At 42.2% G+C, this 19,325-nt stretch overlaps 1 protein-coding gene across 1 annotated transcript; it reads right to left on the bottom strand.

Annotated features, from left to right (window-relative positions):
- Window positions 1-382: 382 nt before the first annotated feature.
- PCBD1 (pterin-4 alpha-carbinolamine dehydratase 1) lies at window positions 383-19,062 on the bottom strand. Its single transcript, XM_075841694.1, has 4 exons — window positions 18,962-19,062; window positions 4,351-4,482; window positions 3,997-4,077; window positions 383-808 (listed from the first exon to the last, which is right to left on the bottom strand). Exons 1-4 carry the CDS (start codon window positions 18,962-18,964, stop codon window positions 710-712), a joined length of 315 nt encoding a protein of 104 aa, XP_075697809.1. The 5' UTR covers window positions 18,965-19,062; the 3' UTR covers window positions 383-709.
- Window positions 19,063-19,325: the final 263 nt, after the last annotated feature.

Here is a 19,325-nt window from a genome sequence, read left to right as displayed (position 1 = left end):
GTGGATATACTAAGGCCCATCATTATTATACTCTCCTGGCTTATAGACACCCCTGACATTGCTGATAGAACTGGGGGATATGGCTTCACTTTTTACCTTTTCCGCGAGACCAAGAATTTCATAATTGTCAAAAGATTTTTTTTAACGTGTACAGAAAACTCTTGACTACTGATCCATTGAACGGTCACCTTTTTCTTACTATATATGAAAAACCAACCATGGTTCTGCATCAATGATACAAGGAAAAGGTTAGGGGGTAAATGTTGAAAGGGAAAAACCTCTCCACAATGAAGTCTCAAGAAGTAGTAGCTTTCTAGAAGTGCTGAAAGATTTACATTACACAGCGCAGAAAAATAAGGCATTTTACATTTTTATACACATATCGGATAAAAATAGTACTTATTTATTAACTAAAAAGGTTTTCGTAATACGGTCATCCATAAAAAGATAAGGACTGTAGTAAACTTATCCAGGACATGAGATAAAAACTCAATGCACACAAAAAAAAAAAAAAGTTTGGCAGTACGATCACCTAAATCATTGCTTGTGTGCTTCAACCATTGGATGTGGATCTTGGGAAATGCTACTGTTATATGCTTGACAGAGATACAAGAAATTAATGGGCATTTCCATATCATCATCGCTAGCACGCGGTCAATGGACACTTCCTTTCCGCGGACATCTGGTTGCAGGGTAGTAGTTCCTCCTCTTAGGACAGTGTGGCTGCAACTTGTTCAATAAAGCTGGCCAGGTTAATGTCCCTCTCGGAAAGCCCTCCGCATTCATGAGTGCTCAGAGTGATATGAACCTTAAAACACGAGACAATAATTTTAATACATAATAAAATGTAATTTTTTTTTTTAAATAATGGATCTGTCCCACGTTTTCTTAGGTTGCCATTGCTGTTAAGGTGCAGGGATTGTAGCGTCTATTGAACCCTGAACAGAAATAATTAGTGATTTTGTTTTTTTTCCTACAATAGATTTTGACACTTCTGCAATTAAAATTTGTCCTGCATGATGTATAGAGCATATAAATTATGGAAGTAACTCTTAGATACAATTTCATTAATAGGAAGACAAATGGTAGAAAACTGCCCCTGCGCGCCCCCCCCCCAAAAATGGTTTGTCGCTTGATGAGCTTGCATTTTTATTTATTTTTAAATGTAAAGTTTTGTAATTTTAAAAATCATGCAGTTTTAGCGCTGCAGCTTTTATGCATCTAATATACATCTAGTTGATCAACTTTAATTCCGGAACACCCTCATAACTTTTGAACAGCTCGGGGTAGAGGGTTTAAATTTGGTGGGATTTAATGGGGTCATAAAATCTACCAGTTAACGCCCAAAAAAAAAAACCTAACCCCTTGGCAGAGGTAGCAAAATCTTAAATGGCATGAGGGGGGAGTAGAGTGGGGGCTCATTTGAAAGCTCTTTTCAATACGAAAACAATGGCGCAATCGATTGAGAGGTTTTTTTTTTTTCGCTGTGATATTGAGTGTTAGGGTATGTTCACACGGCGGGGGTCCGTAACGGCTGAAATTACGGGGATGTTTCAGCCTGAAAACATCCCCGTAATTTCAGCCGTACCGGCATGTGCAGGCGCTTGAACGCCGCGTCAATTACGGCCGTAATTAGCGCTGCTATTCATTGGAGTCAATGAATAGCGGCTCCAATTACGGCCAAAGAAGTGACAGGTCACTTCTTCTACGCGGGCGTCTATTTACGCGCCGTCATTTGACAGCGGCGCGTAAATATACGCCTCGTGTGAACAGACAAACGTCTGCCCATTGCTTTCAATGGGCAGATGTTTGTCAGCGCTATTGAGGCGCTATTTTCAGACGTAATTCGGGGCAAAAACACCCGAATTACGTCCGTAAATAGGCCGTGTGAACATACCCTTAAATGTATCTTCATTATTGACTACCGCCGGTGTTAGCATTACCCAAAATTTACCGCGCAGGTAAAATCCTAAATGTGTGTGAGTGTGCGCAGGAATGTCACATCAAGGTGTCGTTAAATTACGTATTACAATCTGCCTTGGTGATCCAATCGTAGACTAGGTCCATTTTGTAACATGATTTCATGTGTACACATTTCGGTAATCGCTTGTTGTGCTCCACTCGAGACAGATGTATGAGGATCATCATGTACAGTGACCAGAACATCTAAAGCTTTTCATCATTACTCGCATGTTTGGGTCTTCCGGATCTTGGTGCGTCTCGAATTGAACCCGTTATTTCAAAACTAATAGTTCTTTACAGTTGACAATGAAACTGGATCACGGATAGGATAAGTGGCATTGAATAAAGCCGCTACTTCAATAGGATCTTATTTTTTCTTCGCCATCAATAAAGTGATCCTTTCCGTTTCGGTCAAATGCATTTTTGTGATATGACAATAGAAATGTACAAAAATGAAAGTTACTCTTCGAATTAGCGCACTCTGAAATTCACAAGCGACTACCGAAATGTGTACACATGAAATCATGTCAGTGGACAAGGTCCATTTTGTATCGCCGAGGCCGATTGCAATACGTAGTTTAACGTTACCTTGATGCGACATTCCCAAGCACATGCATTTAGGATTTTACCCATGCGGTACATTTTGGGTAATGCGAACACCGGCAGTAGCCGATAATGAAGATAACTCTAGCGTTAAATATCTCAGCGAAAAAAAAATCCTCTCAATCGATTGCGACATTGTTTTCGTATTGAAAAGCACTTTCAAGTGAGCTTGAGACACACACACACAGGCAGTTTTTTTACGTGTAAAAAAAAAAAACACCCAGCGAAAAACGCTCAGTCGGAACAGAACACAGTTTTCTCATTGAAATCAATGGGCAGATGTTTGGAGGCGTTCGGCTTCCGATTTTTCGGGCGTTTACGGTCCGAAAATAGGTCGTGTGAACATACCCTAACGGTTATCCATAATCATCATTAAAAAAAAAAATTAAAAATGCTGGAAATAGATCACTGTGTGTAATGAATCTATAATATGGGAGTGTCACTTTTTGAATTACCGATATAAATTAACTTTTTGATGATACTGTAATTCATTAAGTGCGTGTGTGTGTGTGTATATATATATATACACATACACACACACGCTGCAGCGCTAAAACGAAATACATATTAATGTGTATTAGAAGAAAAAAATAAAAGTTTAAATCACAAAACACACATTCCATGAAGGGCTTCAAAAACTTTCATATCCTTTAGGGCTCGTTTACACGAGCGTGTTATACGTCCGTGCAGCGCGTGTGATTTTCATGCGCGTCGCACAGACCTATAATAGTCTATGGGGCAGTGCAGACAGGTGCGTGATTTTCAAGCAACGCGAGTCCCCTGCGAAAAACTCACGACCTGTTCTATATTTGTGCACTGTTCGCGTATCACGCACCCATTGAAGTCAATGGGTGCGTGAAAATCACGCGCACCACACGGAAGCACTTCCGTGCGAACTGCGTGATTCGCGCAACAGCAGTGAAAAGGATGAATGAAAACAGAAAAGCACCACGTGCTTTTCTGTTTACAAACATCCAAATGGAGTGTCAGAATGATGGCGGCTGCGTGAAAATCACGCAGCTGCGCATCATATGGTGATGACACACTGAGCTGTTAAGTGCCTTTTGCGCACGCAAAACGCTGCGTTTTTTGCGTGCGCAAGACGCACACGCTCGTGTAAACCCGGCCTTAAAATCAGTACAGTCAGTTTACACAATGTTTTATGAAGATTTACATGAAGCAAAGTCAGTTTCGCATGGCTGTAATATGGTCACAGTTCTATTGAACCCAACTAAGATCACCATAGAAAGCCATGGTGATTTAGGTTTGATACAGAAGAATCTTGGGGGAACTGGGTGTTGCGCCATAATACAGATTGTGAAATACAGGTATTTTATGGCCGCCTTAATCCGGCCCAATGCTGTAAAATGTTCAATAGTGGGGTTTGTCTTTTAATATAGGGCCATACCAAACTATGTGAATCTTCATTACCTTGTTGTAGACGTTAAACCATTCAGGGTGGTGATCTAGTTTTTCAGCCTGTAATGCGACTCTGGTCATAAATCCAAAAGCCTAGAAATAGATGCATAGAGGGATTTATTCGTTACAAAAGATTTTTGAAAAAAAATAAAATAACGAATAAATCACGCTTTAATTTATAGTGAGTGGTCAGTGAGCGTAATCTCTCATAATCATGATGACAAAGGAAGGCTTACCTTATTTTAAGTCACTAGCATGGTTTTCAGTGGGTCCTTTTCCAGTAATGCGTGTAGACGGCTGAAATCCTAAATTCCAATGATTGAAGCATAAAAAAAAAAAAAATACCACGTTTTGTTTCAAGCTTACCCTATTGAAGTCCTTGAAATGGAATTCTTTGCAAATGGCATCTCTGCCGTCCAGTTCATTCCACCCAACTGCCCTCAGGTTAGGCAGGAGCTGCTCTCGTTCCTCCCCGCTGAGCCTGTGAGCCTTTCCTGCCTTTGAATAAAGACATTCATTTAACAAATTTTACTTGCGTACGGTTCAACTTAGTATATCCTTAGCTCTAAACGGTCACTAACCTGTCAACAAACATTGCATAAATCAATTGTACAATGGAATATTAGAAGCTTTATAATATATCGGAGAAAAATGCCTCTTTCTTCACTAATCCAACTCCATCCCTCTCCCAAGGAAGGGATTTACATGTGCAGATTTTGTTGCAGAAATTTCTGTGACTTAAAGAGACTCTGTCACCACATTATAAGTGCCCTATCTCCTACATAAGGAGATGGGCGCTGTAATGTAGGTGACAGTAATGCTATTTAAAAAAACAATCTATTTTCACAACGTTAGGAGCGATTTTGGTTTATGCTAATGAGTTGCTTAATGCCCAAGTGGGCGTATTTTTACTTTCGATCAAGTGGGCGTTTGACAGAGGAGTGCATGACGCTGACCAATCGGCATCATGCACTCCTCTCCATTCATTTAGACAGCAGAATCGCGTTCTTACTAGAACATGATCTGCAGCCACATACACAGCGATTCTGCTTGATTAACGTTAATCCAGTTATTTTAGCTGCTTACTTAGTCCCTATGAAAAAGATGTGCAAGCAATTCTCGAGGAGGTTCCTGACACCTCGCACTCTCTTCCATAGTGCATACAAGTCGCCAACCCTCTGCTGATACAATAACTGCAGAGTCCCATACCTCCTGATATTATCAGCACAAAAACGGTGCCAGAAACTTCATGACATGGGTTTCCATGGACAAGCACCTGCATGCCAGCCTTACATCACAAAGCACAATGCCAAGCGTCAGATGGAGTGGTGTAAAGCAGACCCCCACTGGACCCTGGAGCGGTGGAAACATGTTCTGTAGAGCGAAGAATCACCATTCTCTATCTGGCCATCTGATGGAGGAATCTGGATTTGTCGAATGCCAGGAGAACGCTACCTGCCTGACTGCATTGTGCCAACTGTAAGGTTTGGTGGAGGAGGGATAATGCTATGGGGTTGTTTTTCAGGGGTTGGCCTAGGCCCCTTAGTTCCAGTGAATGGAAATCTTAATGCTTTAGCATACAAAAACATTTTGGGCAATTGCATGCTTACAACTTTGTGGGAACAGTTTGGGGTTCGGCCCTTTTCTGTTCCAGACCAGTGCACAAAGCAATATCCTGAAGAGGAAGAACTTGACTGTCCCACACAGCCCTGAGCTCAATCCCATTGAACACCTTTTGGGATGAACTAGAACAGAGATTGCAAGCCCGGCCGCCTCTTCCAATATCAGTGACCAAACGCACAAATTCTCTTCTGGATGAATGGGCAAAAATTCTCAGACGCACGGCAAAATCTTGTAGAAAGCCTTCCCAGAAGAGTAGAAGCTGTTTTAGCTGGGGGGGGGGGGGGGGGGGGGCACAACTCCTGACTAACGCTTATGGATTTGGAATAGGATGTTGTAAATGCTCCTGTAGGTGTCAATACTTTTGTCCATATAGTTTGTCAGAGAGGTATTAGAGCACCCACTATTGAAAATTGCTTATGGCTGTTGTGCCAGCAAACTCCAAGAACACCACATCTTTCCCCTGAGCCCTGCAGCTGGTACATGTGACTGGGTTGAGTTGCAGAAATGTAACTAGTGGATGTTATGTATTGTTGGTCTGCAGCAAGAGTGTGAGATATATTGTAGCTCTTCGGCTTCGTTCACATCTGCGCTAGGGTTCCGTCAGAGCGGGACCCTGACTGACAGAAACGGAAACCAAAGGTTGACGTTTTGTTGGCACCAGTCACACCCTCTTTGCGGTCCTTTGATCTTGCTGTTTATGAATACTAAAATACTGCTTATTTAAAAATAGAATTAAACATTCATAATAAGATATTGTTGTAAGGATTGCAAATGTGAACACAACCTTAAGTACACAGGAAAAGGTGACATACAAGTAGATCTTTCATTAGGCTTCACAGTAAAATGAACAAGACGGTTCCTGTATCTTGGCAACCAGATGAGAACATAGATCCTGCTCCATCATTACAATAAAGGCTGAATACAATGACTGAGGACTATGATAAAAAGCGGACAACATCATTGCAGCCATGGCCATGAAATCCACTTTATTTTAGTCCTTTGTTTTTCTACGTACCACTTATTTGCATAAAATAAAAGGATAAAAGCATGAGGCACATTAACATGAGCAAAGTAGAATCCTTGTTTAGTTCCTGATATTTTCTTCAAAAACAGACACAGATTCAGGCTGTGTGCACATCACTTGGTCTGATTTACATGCCAAAAAGGTACATAGGGCTTCATTAGCCCGACAGAAGCCAAAGGAGTGTTCTTTCTGCCTCTGTCGGGCTGGTGTAGGTCGGTACACTTTTTTGGGAGTGTGGACTAGAGTAGTAGACTAAGCCAAGAGATCCCGCAAAAAAAAAATATGTATATTGCTGAATGTTTTTTTTTTTTTTTAAATGTGAGCCTATGTGCCACTGTACGACTTAAGTCACAGGTATACATTTAACATATACATCAATAAAAAGCCCATAAAGTATATGTTAAACGGGTACCCTTATAGTCTATGGGCGAGGTATGCGTTAACAGATGCTGTGGCATCCATCACCCATAGATTATAATGGTATCTGTTTAACGCACACATCATGAACAGGGTAATGACAGTACATGACGTATACATGTTTAACGTATTCTATTAAATTCTACGGTAACGGATGCTACTTAAGTAACAGCCTACGTCAGGAGATTTTCCCCTCGTATATGTTAAATGTAGGCCTAAAATAACTACGTGCATTGAACCTTGGCTATTATACAAAGCAACATTCAAAGACAGTTCGGACAACGCTCCAGACAGCAGTTTCAAAGCCAACCAAAAACCAGAGGCGCATGATCATACACACGACACGAGAGTAGTTCCACTAAGTCATAGCTAGGTTTTATTTTCCAAAGGGCAAATATTCAATTTATAGTTCTCCAGGCCATCCTTGCTTAACTCCACATTTCAATACAATGGGTAAAATCATTAGGGAATCCCTAAAAAGAATAGATGGTGTGGATTTGACAAGCAGCTTTTTCTTAGGCTGGGTTCACACGAGCATGTTATGTCCGTAAAGGATGGAACGTATTTCGGCCGCAAGTCCCGGACCGAACACACTGCAGGGAGCCGGGCTCCTAGCATCATAGTTATGTACTACGCTAGGAGTCCCTGCCTCTCCATCGAACTACTGTCCCGTACTGAAAACATGATTACAGTACGGGACAGTTTTCCCGCAGCGAGGCAGGGACTCCTAGCGTCGTACATAACTATGATGCTAGGAGCCCGGCTCCCTGCAGTGTGTTCGGTCCGGGACTTGCGCCCGAAATACGTTCCGTCCTTTACGGACCAAATATGCCCGTGTGAATCCAGCCTTATATTGTGGATAGGGTATTCTGTAGCCACATTCACTTGCATTGTACGGTACATTTGTTACATATTTTCGGTGTAGAATCTGTGGCACAAATCTGCTAATGAACTAAGTGTAAAAATAAATAAAAATATTCAGCTAGGTGGATTTAAAGGGAACCTTTCACCTTCCCATAGATGTGCAGCATGTAATGGGGAGGGCTGCACAAACCCTGGGGCACTTTCCTATCCTCCTCCGTTATTTAGATATCGGTGCCGTTATATTTGGCGTCCGATATTTAAAATAACCCCCTGAACTGTCAATGAGGTATGTAATTGGCAAGGGGGCGTGTAACACCACTCTGACACTGTCCAATCAGCTACAGATAGTGTCACAGCAAGAACTGGAGAGAGGAGAGCGTGTGTGCGTGTGCCGCTCAGAGCTGTGCAAGTGCGCTCTCACTCTTCAGCTCTCTGCAGACAAGGATGACAAGACTGAACTCTCGCAAAAGATCACACCATCTGGTCTGCCGAGAGCTGAAGGGTGAGTGAGAGCGTGCGTGCACAGCTCCAATGCCGCTGCCGAATATTCTCCTGCCGACATGGAACAGAAAAATAATTCACCTCCTCCTCCTCTTCTGTTCCGTGGTGGCAGTGAAGCTGCACGTACGCACACGCTCTCCAGCTCTGTGACACTGTCCGTAGCGGATTAGACAGTGTCACAGCCATGTTACACGCCCCCTTGCCAATTATACATTCCATTGACAGTTCAGGGGTTATTTAAATAAATATCGGGCGCCAAATACAACGGCACCCATATCTAAATAACAAAGAAAGATAGTATTTTTTATTTTTATAGAGAGACAGGGCACAGCCCTGCCTATTACATGCTGCATATGCATGGGCAGTTGAAAGGTTCTCTTTAAAGAGGCTCTGTCACCAGATTGTGCAACCCCTATCTGCTATTGCATCAGATAGGCGCTGCAATGTAGATTACAGTAACGTTTTTATTTTAAAAAAACGAGCATTTTTGGCCAAGTTATGACCATTTTCGTATTTATGCAAATGAGGCTTGCAAAAGTACAACTGGGCGTGTATTATGTGTGTTACATCGGGGCGTGTTTACTACTTTTACTAGCTGGGCGTTCTGATGAGAAGTATCATCCACTTCTCTTCAGAACGCCCAGCTTCTGGCAGTGCAGATCTGTGACGTCACTCACAGGTCCTGCATAGTGTCGGCACCAGAGGCTACAGATGATTCTGCAGCAGCATCGGCGTTTGCAGGTAAGTCTATGTAGCTACTTACCTGCAAATGCTGATGCTGCTGCAGAATCAAATGTAGTCTCTGGTGCCGACACGATGCAGGACCTGTGAGTGACGTCACAGATCTGCACTGCCAGAAGCTGGGCGTTCTGAAGAGAAGTGGATGATACTTCTCTTCAGAAAGCACAGCTAGTAAAAGTAGTAAACACGCCCCGATGTACGCACATAATACACGCCCAGTTGTACTTTTACTTTTCAACACGCCCAGTTGTACTTTTGCAAGCCTCATTTGCATAAATACGAAAATGGTCAACTTGGCCAAAAATGCTCGTTTTTTAAAAATAAAAACGTTACTGTAATCTACATTGCAGTGCCTATCTGATGCAATAGCAGATAGGGGTTGCACAATCTGGTGACAGAGCCTCTTTAAGTGATCTTGCTTCCCCTCAAACTTAAGCGGATTGCTGGCAGTTTTACTACTCCTTCCTGCGATGGATCCCAATGTTATCCTCAACACATCTCGTAAACTACTTTACATGAGGCAAGAAAGATTCACGTATACAATAAGGAGAAAAGGGCTGGAAGACAATAAAACCATTTCGACAATTAATTTCAAACCTGCTGACTACATTGCTGCCTGCCTGCAGTTTCATTCAATGGTGCTGATGTTAAGAATTTTTGAAATGTGTTACTCTATTAGTATGGGATTGAAAAAACGTAATGTACTCAGTCTATGAATACTAGAGTAATACCAAATGTAATGAGAACCCTGACAGGACAACAATGTCCTTATGCCTTACTAGAGCATGTGGGCGTCATTTCTATGCTCGGGACCCCCATCTACGAGTCAGAGTAGAGAGCACATGACAAGCATTGGTTCTCAGCCACATGACATAGTAGAACACGGCTGCCGTGTGTACAATCACTATTACAAGTTGGAAGATCAAACACCGGAGTGAGCAGGTGTGGGCTATAATTAGTATGTAGTATTAGTGTTTTTGAGTCCTATGTAGCGGCATCCGCAAAACACGGCCGCGTGTAGTGGATGTGGTTTTCAAAAAGATTGCCGATTGGCTGCACAATTTTGCAGGTAAACAGTCGTTCTACTGCAAAACAGTGTGACCATTAACAAGCTCTTTGAATACCCTGCCCATCGCATGTGACCATGGTTTGCAGACGCCGCTACGTGTGACTGTACTCTTAGGCTATGTTCACATCAGTGTTGCCCTTCCGTTGACAGGTTCCATCGGAGGTCAACAGAAAGGCAAACGGAAACCGTAGCTTCCATTTGCATCACCATTGATCTCAATGGTGACTGAAACATTGCTAAAGGTTTCCTTTTGTCACCGTTGACAGGATTCAGTTTTTTACAGAATCAATAGTGCAGCCGACTGCGGAACCCTGTCACAACAGTGACAAATGGAAACCTTAAGCAAAGTTTCCATCAACATTGAGATAAACGGTGATGCAAACGGAAGCTAAGGTTTCTGTTTGCCTTTCCGTCGAGGGGTTAACCCGGCGGAAACCTCTGAAGGAACCCCTCAACGGAAGGGCAACACTGATGTGAACAGGCCCTTAGTGGAGAGGGGACAGGGGCTATTGAGTTTCTTCAGCACATCACAACTCCATTCACAGAATTTGAGCACTATTTCCTTTTGCGAATACATTCTCTCCCTTTTTACCAAAATTACTTCTGCTCATAAAGCAAGTGATTTATTTGAGAAAAGTACTGTAAATAGAACTTCAAAGCGTACCAAGATTGTCATGAATATTTATTTCATGGATCGCCAGGTTAGGCAAAATTAAACCATTAAAGTATTTCAGTTAACTGAGACCATTACATTATTTGTATATCACGGTCTGAAAGATTTGTTTATACATTTTTAATTTTATTTTTCGTGTAAATGGTTTACCATTAGCCTTCTTGATTTAGAAGTTGGTAAGGAGCATCTTTGGCCAAAAGGTTTGTTGAATAATTAAAAGGAAAAGTTAAACTCTTGAATGACGTTTTACAATATTCCACAATTTTAGGGCTCATGCACACAGCCGTATTATCTGTACTAACTGCAAATCGTACAGGTCCGTAATACAGCACCTTTAGGCACTCTGCACACAGCCGTAGCCGTAATTTTGGTCCCCGATTAAATGTTCGTTGGCCATAGAAATTAATCTGTCCGTAATTACGGATGAAATCTACGGTCGTGTGCCTTACCTTTATTAAAGGGAACTTGTCACCAGCATTTCACCTATTAAATCAGCAATACCTGGTGGAAGTGGGTGAAAAATAAATTACGTACTCTATAATTATCTTCTAAGTCGGCTGTGTACTTTTTAGTATTCCGTTTTTTTGTGTTCCTGTGCCATATGGTAATGAGCAGAAAAGTGTCATATCTTCATTCCTCAAGTCTTTCCAAGTTAACCCAGCTACTTACTTTTCATTGACAGCTCCTCGCCTCCCCCCAGCAAAACAAATCCCATGCTTCCACATCAATGTCCTGTTCTGGTGCATGCACAGTAACTAGATTTGAGGCCTTGACGAAGTAGGGAAGGGTGTTGGTCAATACATAGTTAGTATGTTTGAAAAAAACAAACAAAAAAAAAGACACACATCTCCATCAAGTTCAACCAAGGGATGGGAAAAATTTCTACACATAGGAGCGAATATTTCTTGTTCTAGGAAATTATCTAAGCCTTTTTTTTGCAGCCATCTACTGTCCCTGCTGTGACGGCTCCTGCGGTGACTATTCCATAGATTCACCGTTCTCACAGTAAAGAAGACTTGTCGCCTCTGCAGGTTGAACCTTTTTTTCTCAAGACGGAGGGAGTGCCCCCTTGTTTTTTGAGGGGGTTATACATGGAACAGGATTTCACCATATTTTTTGTATGTACCATTAATATATGTGTATAAATTAATCATGTCCCCCCCCTTAGTCTTTTTTCAAGGCTAAATAGGTTTAATTCTTTTAATCTTTCCTCATAACTTAGATTCTCCATGCCCCTTATTAGCTTCGTTGCTCTTCTTTGTATTTTTTCTAACTCCAGGGCATCCTTTCTATGAACTGGAGCCCAGAACTGAACTGCATACTCTAGATGAGGCCTCACTAATGCTTTGTAAAGTGGTAATATTATATCCCTGTCCCGCGAGTCCATGCCTCTTTTAATACACGACAATATCCTGCTGGCCCTTGAAGCAGCTGATTGACATTGCATGCTGTTATTTAGTTTATGATTTACAAGTACACCCATATTCTTCTCAACAAGTGACTCCCCCAGTGTAGCTCCCCCTAGGACATATGATGTATGCAGGTTGTTCGTACCCAGGTGCATAACTTTACATTTAAAGAGGCTCTGTCACCAGATTTTGCAACCCCTATCTGCTATTGCAGCAGATAGGCGCTGCAATGTAGATTACAGTAACGTTTTTATTTTTAAAAAACGAGCATTTTTGGCCAAGTTATGACCATTTTCGTATTTATGCAAATGAGGCTTGCAAAAGTACAACTGGGCGTGTATTATGTGCGTACATCGGGGCGTGTTTACTACTTTTACTAGCTGGGCGTTCTGATGAGAAGTATCATCCACTTCTCTTCAGAACGCCCAGCTTCTGGCAGTGCAGATCTGTGACGTCACTCACAGGTCCTGCATCGTGTCGGCACCAGAGGCTACAGTTGATTCTGCAGCAGCATCAGCATTTGCAGGTAAGTAGCTACATAGACTTACCTGCAAACGCCGATGCTGCTGCAGAATCATCTGTAGCCTCTGGTGCCGGTGTCCTCGCTCGTCTGACACGATGCAGGACCTGTGAGTGACGTCACAGCGTGATCTCTCTAGAACACGGCTGTGTCTGCACTGCCAGAAGCTGGGCGTTGTGAAGAGAAGTGGATGATACTTCTATACACAACGCCCAGCTAGTAAAAGTAGTAAACACGCCCCGATGTACGCACATAATACACGCCCAGTTGTACTTTTACTTTTCAACACGCCCAGTTGTACTTTTGCAAGCCTCATTTGCATAAATACGAAAATGGTCATAACTTGGCCAAAAATGCTCGTTTTTTTAAAATAAAAACGTTACTGTAATCTACATTGCAGCGCCTATCTGCTGCAATAGCAGATAGGGGCTGCAAAATCTGGTGACAGAGCCTCTTTAACCTCATTTGCCGAGTGGACGCTCAAACACTCAGTGTCCAAATCAGCTTGCAATTTACAAACATCTTCCATAGACTGAACTATATTACATAGCTTGGTGTCATCCGCAAAAATAGAAATAGTGCCATTAATCCCATCCTCTATATCATTAATAAATAAGTTGAACAATAGTGGTTCCAGCACAGAACCCTGGGGTACACCACTTATAACCGGGGACCATTCAGAGTAGGAATCATTTACCACAACTCTCTGGATACGGTCCTTGAGCCAATTCTCAATCCAAATACAAACAATACTTTTGAAACCTATAGGCCTTAATTTACCCATTAGACGTCTATGAGGGACAGTGTCAAATGCCTTTGCAAAGTCCAAAAACACTATATCCACAGCGGCCCCTCCGTCTAGGCTTCCGCTCACCTCTTCATAAAAACATCTCGGGAGATTTTGGCATTGAGCATGGGGCAGTTTGTCAGTGGGCAGGCATAAGAAGAGAAATGAACGAGACTGACGGATTATTACCATAAAAGGTCGCAAAATGTTTGCAGACCGTTATTTATGGTCGGAGGAGTTTAGGAGAGGGGATAACGGCAATGAACTTTTGACAGTAGTGGCCAGCAAGGGGTTAGAAGAGTTCAATAGGTAAAATGCTGGTGACAGGTTCCATCTATATCTTGGATTTCATAAGGAGGCATACTGAGTTTTTACAAGGCATGCCCCATCAAAATGTATTGAGATGTTTTGCCTTAGAAGCATTGCTACCAACGGAGCATGGCACAGCAGCACACGGAGACCGTACTGCCTTTGTGTGCTGCTGTACAGGCTCTAGGTTGAGTAGCTAAATATTTTGCTTTACTGATCTTGTACCACTTTTTGATTAAATGTTTTGTTGGCTGTTGAGAATTCTACTTTTACCAGAAAGCAGTGCATTGTGGGAGCGGAGCTCAGTTGACAAGTACACAGAGATAAGCGGTTTGGTTGCATGTCTGAAAGTGTAGCAATACAACTAAACTACTATTCACAATTTTGAACTAGACCATGTGGAACTGTATGGGATATTCTCCGTAATACCGTATACAATGGAACATGGCAGAAATTTGTTTAAAGGGGATTGGTCACTAGTTTAGTAATGCCCAATCTCCTAGCTAATCTAATAGGCGCTGTCACACTGATAATGATAGTGAAACTAGTGTCTCAAAATGTTTATTATTTTAAAAGTTATGAACTTTTTTCTGAATATGCAAATGAGGCTATACTAGACAAGTGGGTGTCAACACCAGCGATTGTCCTGAGGTGGAGCCTCCTCACAGCCTCTGACGCTGTCCTATCAGCATGAAGCTGCTTCACACAGTGTGAGAGACTGAGGCTGGAGGGAAGGGGGATCACTTCAAACAGCCACATCTCCGGCTGTGGCCACCTAGAACAGCGGTTCTGGTGGCATATGAAAGAGGAGATTCTAACCTTTCGTATGGCACCAGGTTCCAGTTCAAGCTGTGAAACAACCGGATCACCAGTTGAAAATGGAAGCTGTATACTATATGATCACACTGTTTTGCTGGGCTGGGAAGAGGAGAACTGTATATGACGCGGATTGGACAGCGCCATACAGAAATATTGCACCGCCCAGAGTTAAGAAAAAGTAACCTCCCATTTGGCAAGTATAGCCAAATTAGCATATTTAGAAAAATGCTCATAACTTCGCAAACGTTAAAAAAAAAATAAAAATGTACACTGTAGTTATTTGTGTCACAGCGCCTATTAAATTAGTTAGGAGATAGGGTATTAATAAACTAGTGATAGATCCCCTTTAAAACCTCCAAGTAAACTTAGAGGCACACAGAGTTACAGTATGGCACCGTAGACTTTTATTTGTGCTGTATTTTGGTCCTGTACAACTTGGAAAACCTTAACATTTTATTAGAAATGCTTATCACAGTCTTTCAAAACGTTATTTACAAAAAAATGTTTTTTCCAATGGCCTGACCTTTCTCTTTTCCCGCAGAAAAAAAGTTCTGCCCGCATTTTGGGGGTAACTCAAGGGAAGCGGTCTTCAAGATGAAAAGAACAATTGCATTAACGCCCCATGCACACGACCGAGTCCCGTCAGTGATCCGAGGAAAGATAGAACATGTCCTATCTTTCCTCGGATTGGAGACTGGGATCATTTTTCACGGACCCGATTCACCCGCTGAAGTGAATGGGTCCGTGAAGACTACCAGGTGCCACTCTGATCCTGTCAAAAACGGCCTGAGTGGCACAACGGTCGTGTGCATGAGGCATAAAAGATTCACAATAAATAGATAGTGGACTATGGCAAGAACAAGTTCTTCAGAACAAGCCTGTGATATATCAGGAAACATGGTTTAATGTAAGTTTTGGAACAGTGGCAGGTGCACGGAAGGGTTGGCTGGTCAAGGTGGTTCAGTTGAAAGTGTAATGACCCCAATATATAGAGTTAAAGGGTCTCTCTCAGGACAGATATCGATAGCACATCACTAGGGGTCCAACGCTGTGACCCCCATTAATCACTAGATTTAAAGAGGGGCAGCATTAGGAAGGGGCCATAGCACTTTGCCTCTTAACAGCTCGGATTTCTTCAGAGGCCACATACTCGGCCCATTAGGATATGTTCACACGGCTTATTTACGGACGTAATTCGGGCACTTTACGCCTGGAATTACGTCCGAAAATACGGCTTGAAAGCGTTGACAGACATCTGCCCATTGAAAGCAATGGGTTTGATGTTGGTCTGTTCCCACGAGTTGTAAATTTACGCGTCGCTGTCAAAAGACGGCGTGTAAATAGACACCCGCGTCAAAGAAGTGCCTGCCACTTCTTCAGACGTAAATGGAGCCGTTTTCCGTGGACTACATGGCAAAACAGCTCCAATTACGTCCGTAATGGATGCAGCGAAAAAGCGCCTCAACATGCCATGACGGAGCTGTTTTCTCATGAAAACAGCCCCGTAATTTCAGCCGTTACGGACGCTGCCGTGTGAACATACCCTTATAGTCAGTATTGTGGAATCCAGAGAAAGCAGGATAATCTGTATAAAGCAGAAAAACAAACAGGAGTTTGTGTTTTGTGAGGACTATGCTCAGCGAACAAGGAAACTATTTGGGAACAGCCATGAATGGTTCCTGCCTTTATTTTACAGAATATAATCTAAAACTTAAATGTGGCTACTACAAAGTCAAACCACATGTGATTTTAATCTTCATTTCCATCGTGGTCTTTAAAAGAACTACCAGACTTTTTCCCTTGTGTTTCAAATTACATTTAGAATTGAGCAATGTTCATTAAACCATGCAAAGCAGACTGGTTCATCTCATCCCCCATCCTGAAACGCTGGCATTAACCATCTCATGTCCATGTCTCCCGCCTGTTTTTACACAGGTTTTGTTTGTTGGAAAAATATGAAACAAATTTCACTAGAACTGATTGTATATTCTAAGACATAACCCGAATGCTTTAAAAAAGGATTAGTCGCTTGGAAAATCCCGTTAAATTACACACAGGATCAGTACCCAATGGCTTATCCCCATTCACATTTTTTAAAACATGCGCAAGTATAACTACACTGTTAAGGGTCAGTTCACACAGAGTTTTCCCGAAAAAGCCTAAGGCTGGATTCACATTTGCAAATTATTTATTTTTATTTTTTGACACAGCTAGGAGTGTATCCATAATACAAGATAAATATAAAGGCCCTTTTACACGGGCCAATAATTGTGCAAACAAAAACGGATACGAACGCTTGTTCCGGATCATCGGCCCACGTAAACATGGCAGCAATCAGTCGACAAACCAGCAAACGCTCGTTCATCGGCTTATCGGACCTTTTATGCTGCCATAAAGATGATTGTTTGTCGGCGGCACATATCCCGTGTAAATATGGAATGGTTTTTGCGGAACATTTCTCCAACTTATAACCCCATTCAGATGAACGGAACGGATTGTATCTGCAGGAGGTGCATGGATTTATGCAAGTTTTATTCAAATGAATGGAACTAATTTTCAGTTGCAAAAATGTTCTGCAACAAATCTGCCAAATGTGAATCCACCCTAATGATATACTCATGGCATCGGCTAAGGCCTTATTCACACGAACGTGTATTATGTCCGTGATACGCACGTGAAAATCACGCGCGTCGCACGGACCTATGTAAGTGAATGGGGCCGTTCAGACAGTCAGTGATTTTCACGCAGCGGGTGTTCGCTGCGTAAATCTCACGACATTTCCTATACCTGGCAGTTTTTCGAGCATCACGCAACCATTGAAGTCAATGGGTGCGTGAAAGTCATGCATGGCACACGGAAGCACTTCCGTGTGCCGCGAGTGATTCGCGCTACAGTAGTAAAATAAATGAAAAAAAGTAAAAGCACACCTCTTGCTTTTAGGTTTATAAACATAAAACCAGAGCGTCATCACGCTGCCATATGCACGGAAATCACGCAGGCACGCACCAAATACTCATGCCACACGGAACTTTTGCTCGCACAAAACGCTGCATTTTTTGCGCGCGCAAAACACACACACTCCTGTGAATCCGGCCTAATGATATACTCATGGCATCGGCTAAGGGTGTGTTTACAGGAGTCGATTTTGTCATGGTTTTTAAAAATGCAACGTAAACCACAAAAAGACACATGTAAATACAAAGTAAAAAAAATTAAAAAAATTGTATCGAAAACTGCATGTATGAATCTGGCCAAAGTATTAAAAAGCCCTAACAACAACTGTTTGGTGTAAGGCTGGAGCTTCACAAATTCTATATGGGTGTATTCACACGCGCAGGTTTTTTATGCAGTTTTTGAAGCCAAAACCAGGTGTGGATCATAAAAGGGGGAGAAGGTATAAAGAACAGCTACTACTTCTCTTATTTAAATCAAATCCTGGTTCTTGCTTCAAAAACTGCGTTAAAAAAACCTGAACAAAACCTGCACGTGTGAATACACCCTAACCAATGTCTTTCTTATTAATAAATCAATTACTCAATACATTACCATACACTGTGCAATAATTACTATCAGAGCGGTCACGTTACAAGTCGTCGGGGTGTAGCCCTAGCTTTAAGAGACATTAAATCTGGCCCTTCATGCACATCTCTATAATATACTGAGTGGTCCACTGCCCTAGGATATTGTACATTGATAAAAATACGTTACCTATGCCAATCTACGGAATAAAACCAATATTATTCCTCCCTTTAGTTCATTGACCATCAGCCTTTACCCACTGTTTACACTTGTGAATATATTTAGGGGGTATTATAACGAGGTTTATGGTATATTTATACTAGAGAAAGTCTTTCATGAATGAACAGATACAAGGATTGTCATTCTAGTCTTCTGGATGTAATAACAGGAACGCAAACGGCCACGCAATCATAGAAAATAGAATTGTCCTCTGTACCTCTTGGCGACACAATGTAACAGAAGAGTAAAATGACATTCTGCTCAGCTTCTACCATAGCAAAATAGGAAGAACAAGTCAGGTGAAGTTTATACAGCCTTATCCTGCAGCAACGCGCTCCGGGCTGTTCATTAACTAACGCACTTTGACTTGTGTCTCTTCCATTCCTTACATGTGGTTGCAACAACCGCTCAAGAATCAAAATCGTTTCCCTTAATATAAAATTACAATAAAGGCAAATGGAGTCTAATAAAGCATCACCTTACCATGTCTCTACCACAGGGGATTATCTACCGGTGTCTCAGCCGCTGTGTCTGACACTTGCAGGAGCTCAGCTTCTGATTCTTAAACTGGAGGAGGAGGAGGAGGAGGAGGAGGAGGAGGAGGAGGACTGGGAATCCACCCATTGCAAACAACCAGGGCTGAGCTTCATTGAATGCACTGAGGGGCACAGGGTGATTCAGCACCAGAGCTTCCCAGTGGATGGAGTTGGTGGCCATGTTTTTGAGTGCACAGGACTTGCTCATGCGGGGTTAATAATTGCTGAACTAGATGAATCCGGAATGTACTACTCACATATACCCACATTAGCCAACCTTGTACACCGCGTTATGGGCAGATATGGAGCTC

The sequence above is a fragment of the Rhinoderma darwinii genome, chromosome 11, assembly GCF_050947455.1.
Source record: "Rhinoderma darwinii isolate aRhiDar2 chromosome 11, aRhiDar2.hap1, whole genome shotgun sequence".
Taxonomy (NCBI): domain Eukaryota; kingdom Metazoa; phylum Chordata; class Amphibia; order Anura; family Rhinodermatidae; genus Rhinoderma; species Rhinoderma darwinii.
This window is presented reverse-complemented; position numbering and strand designations above follow the sequence as displayed.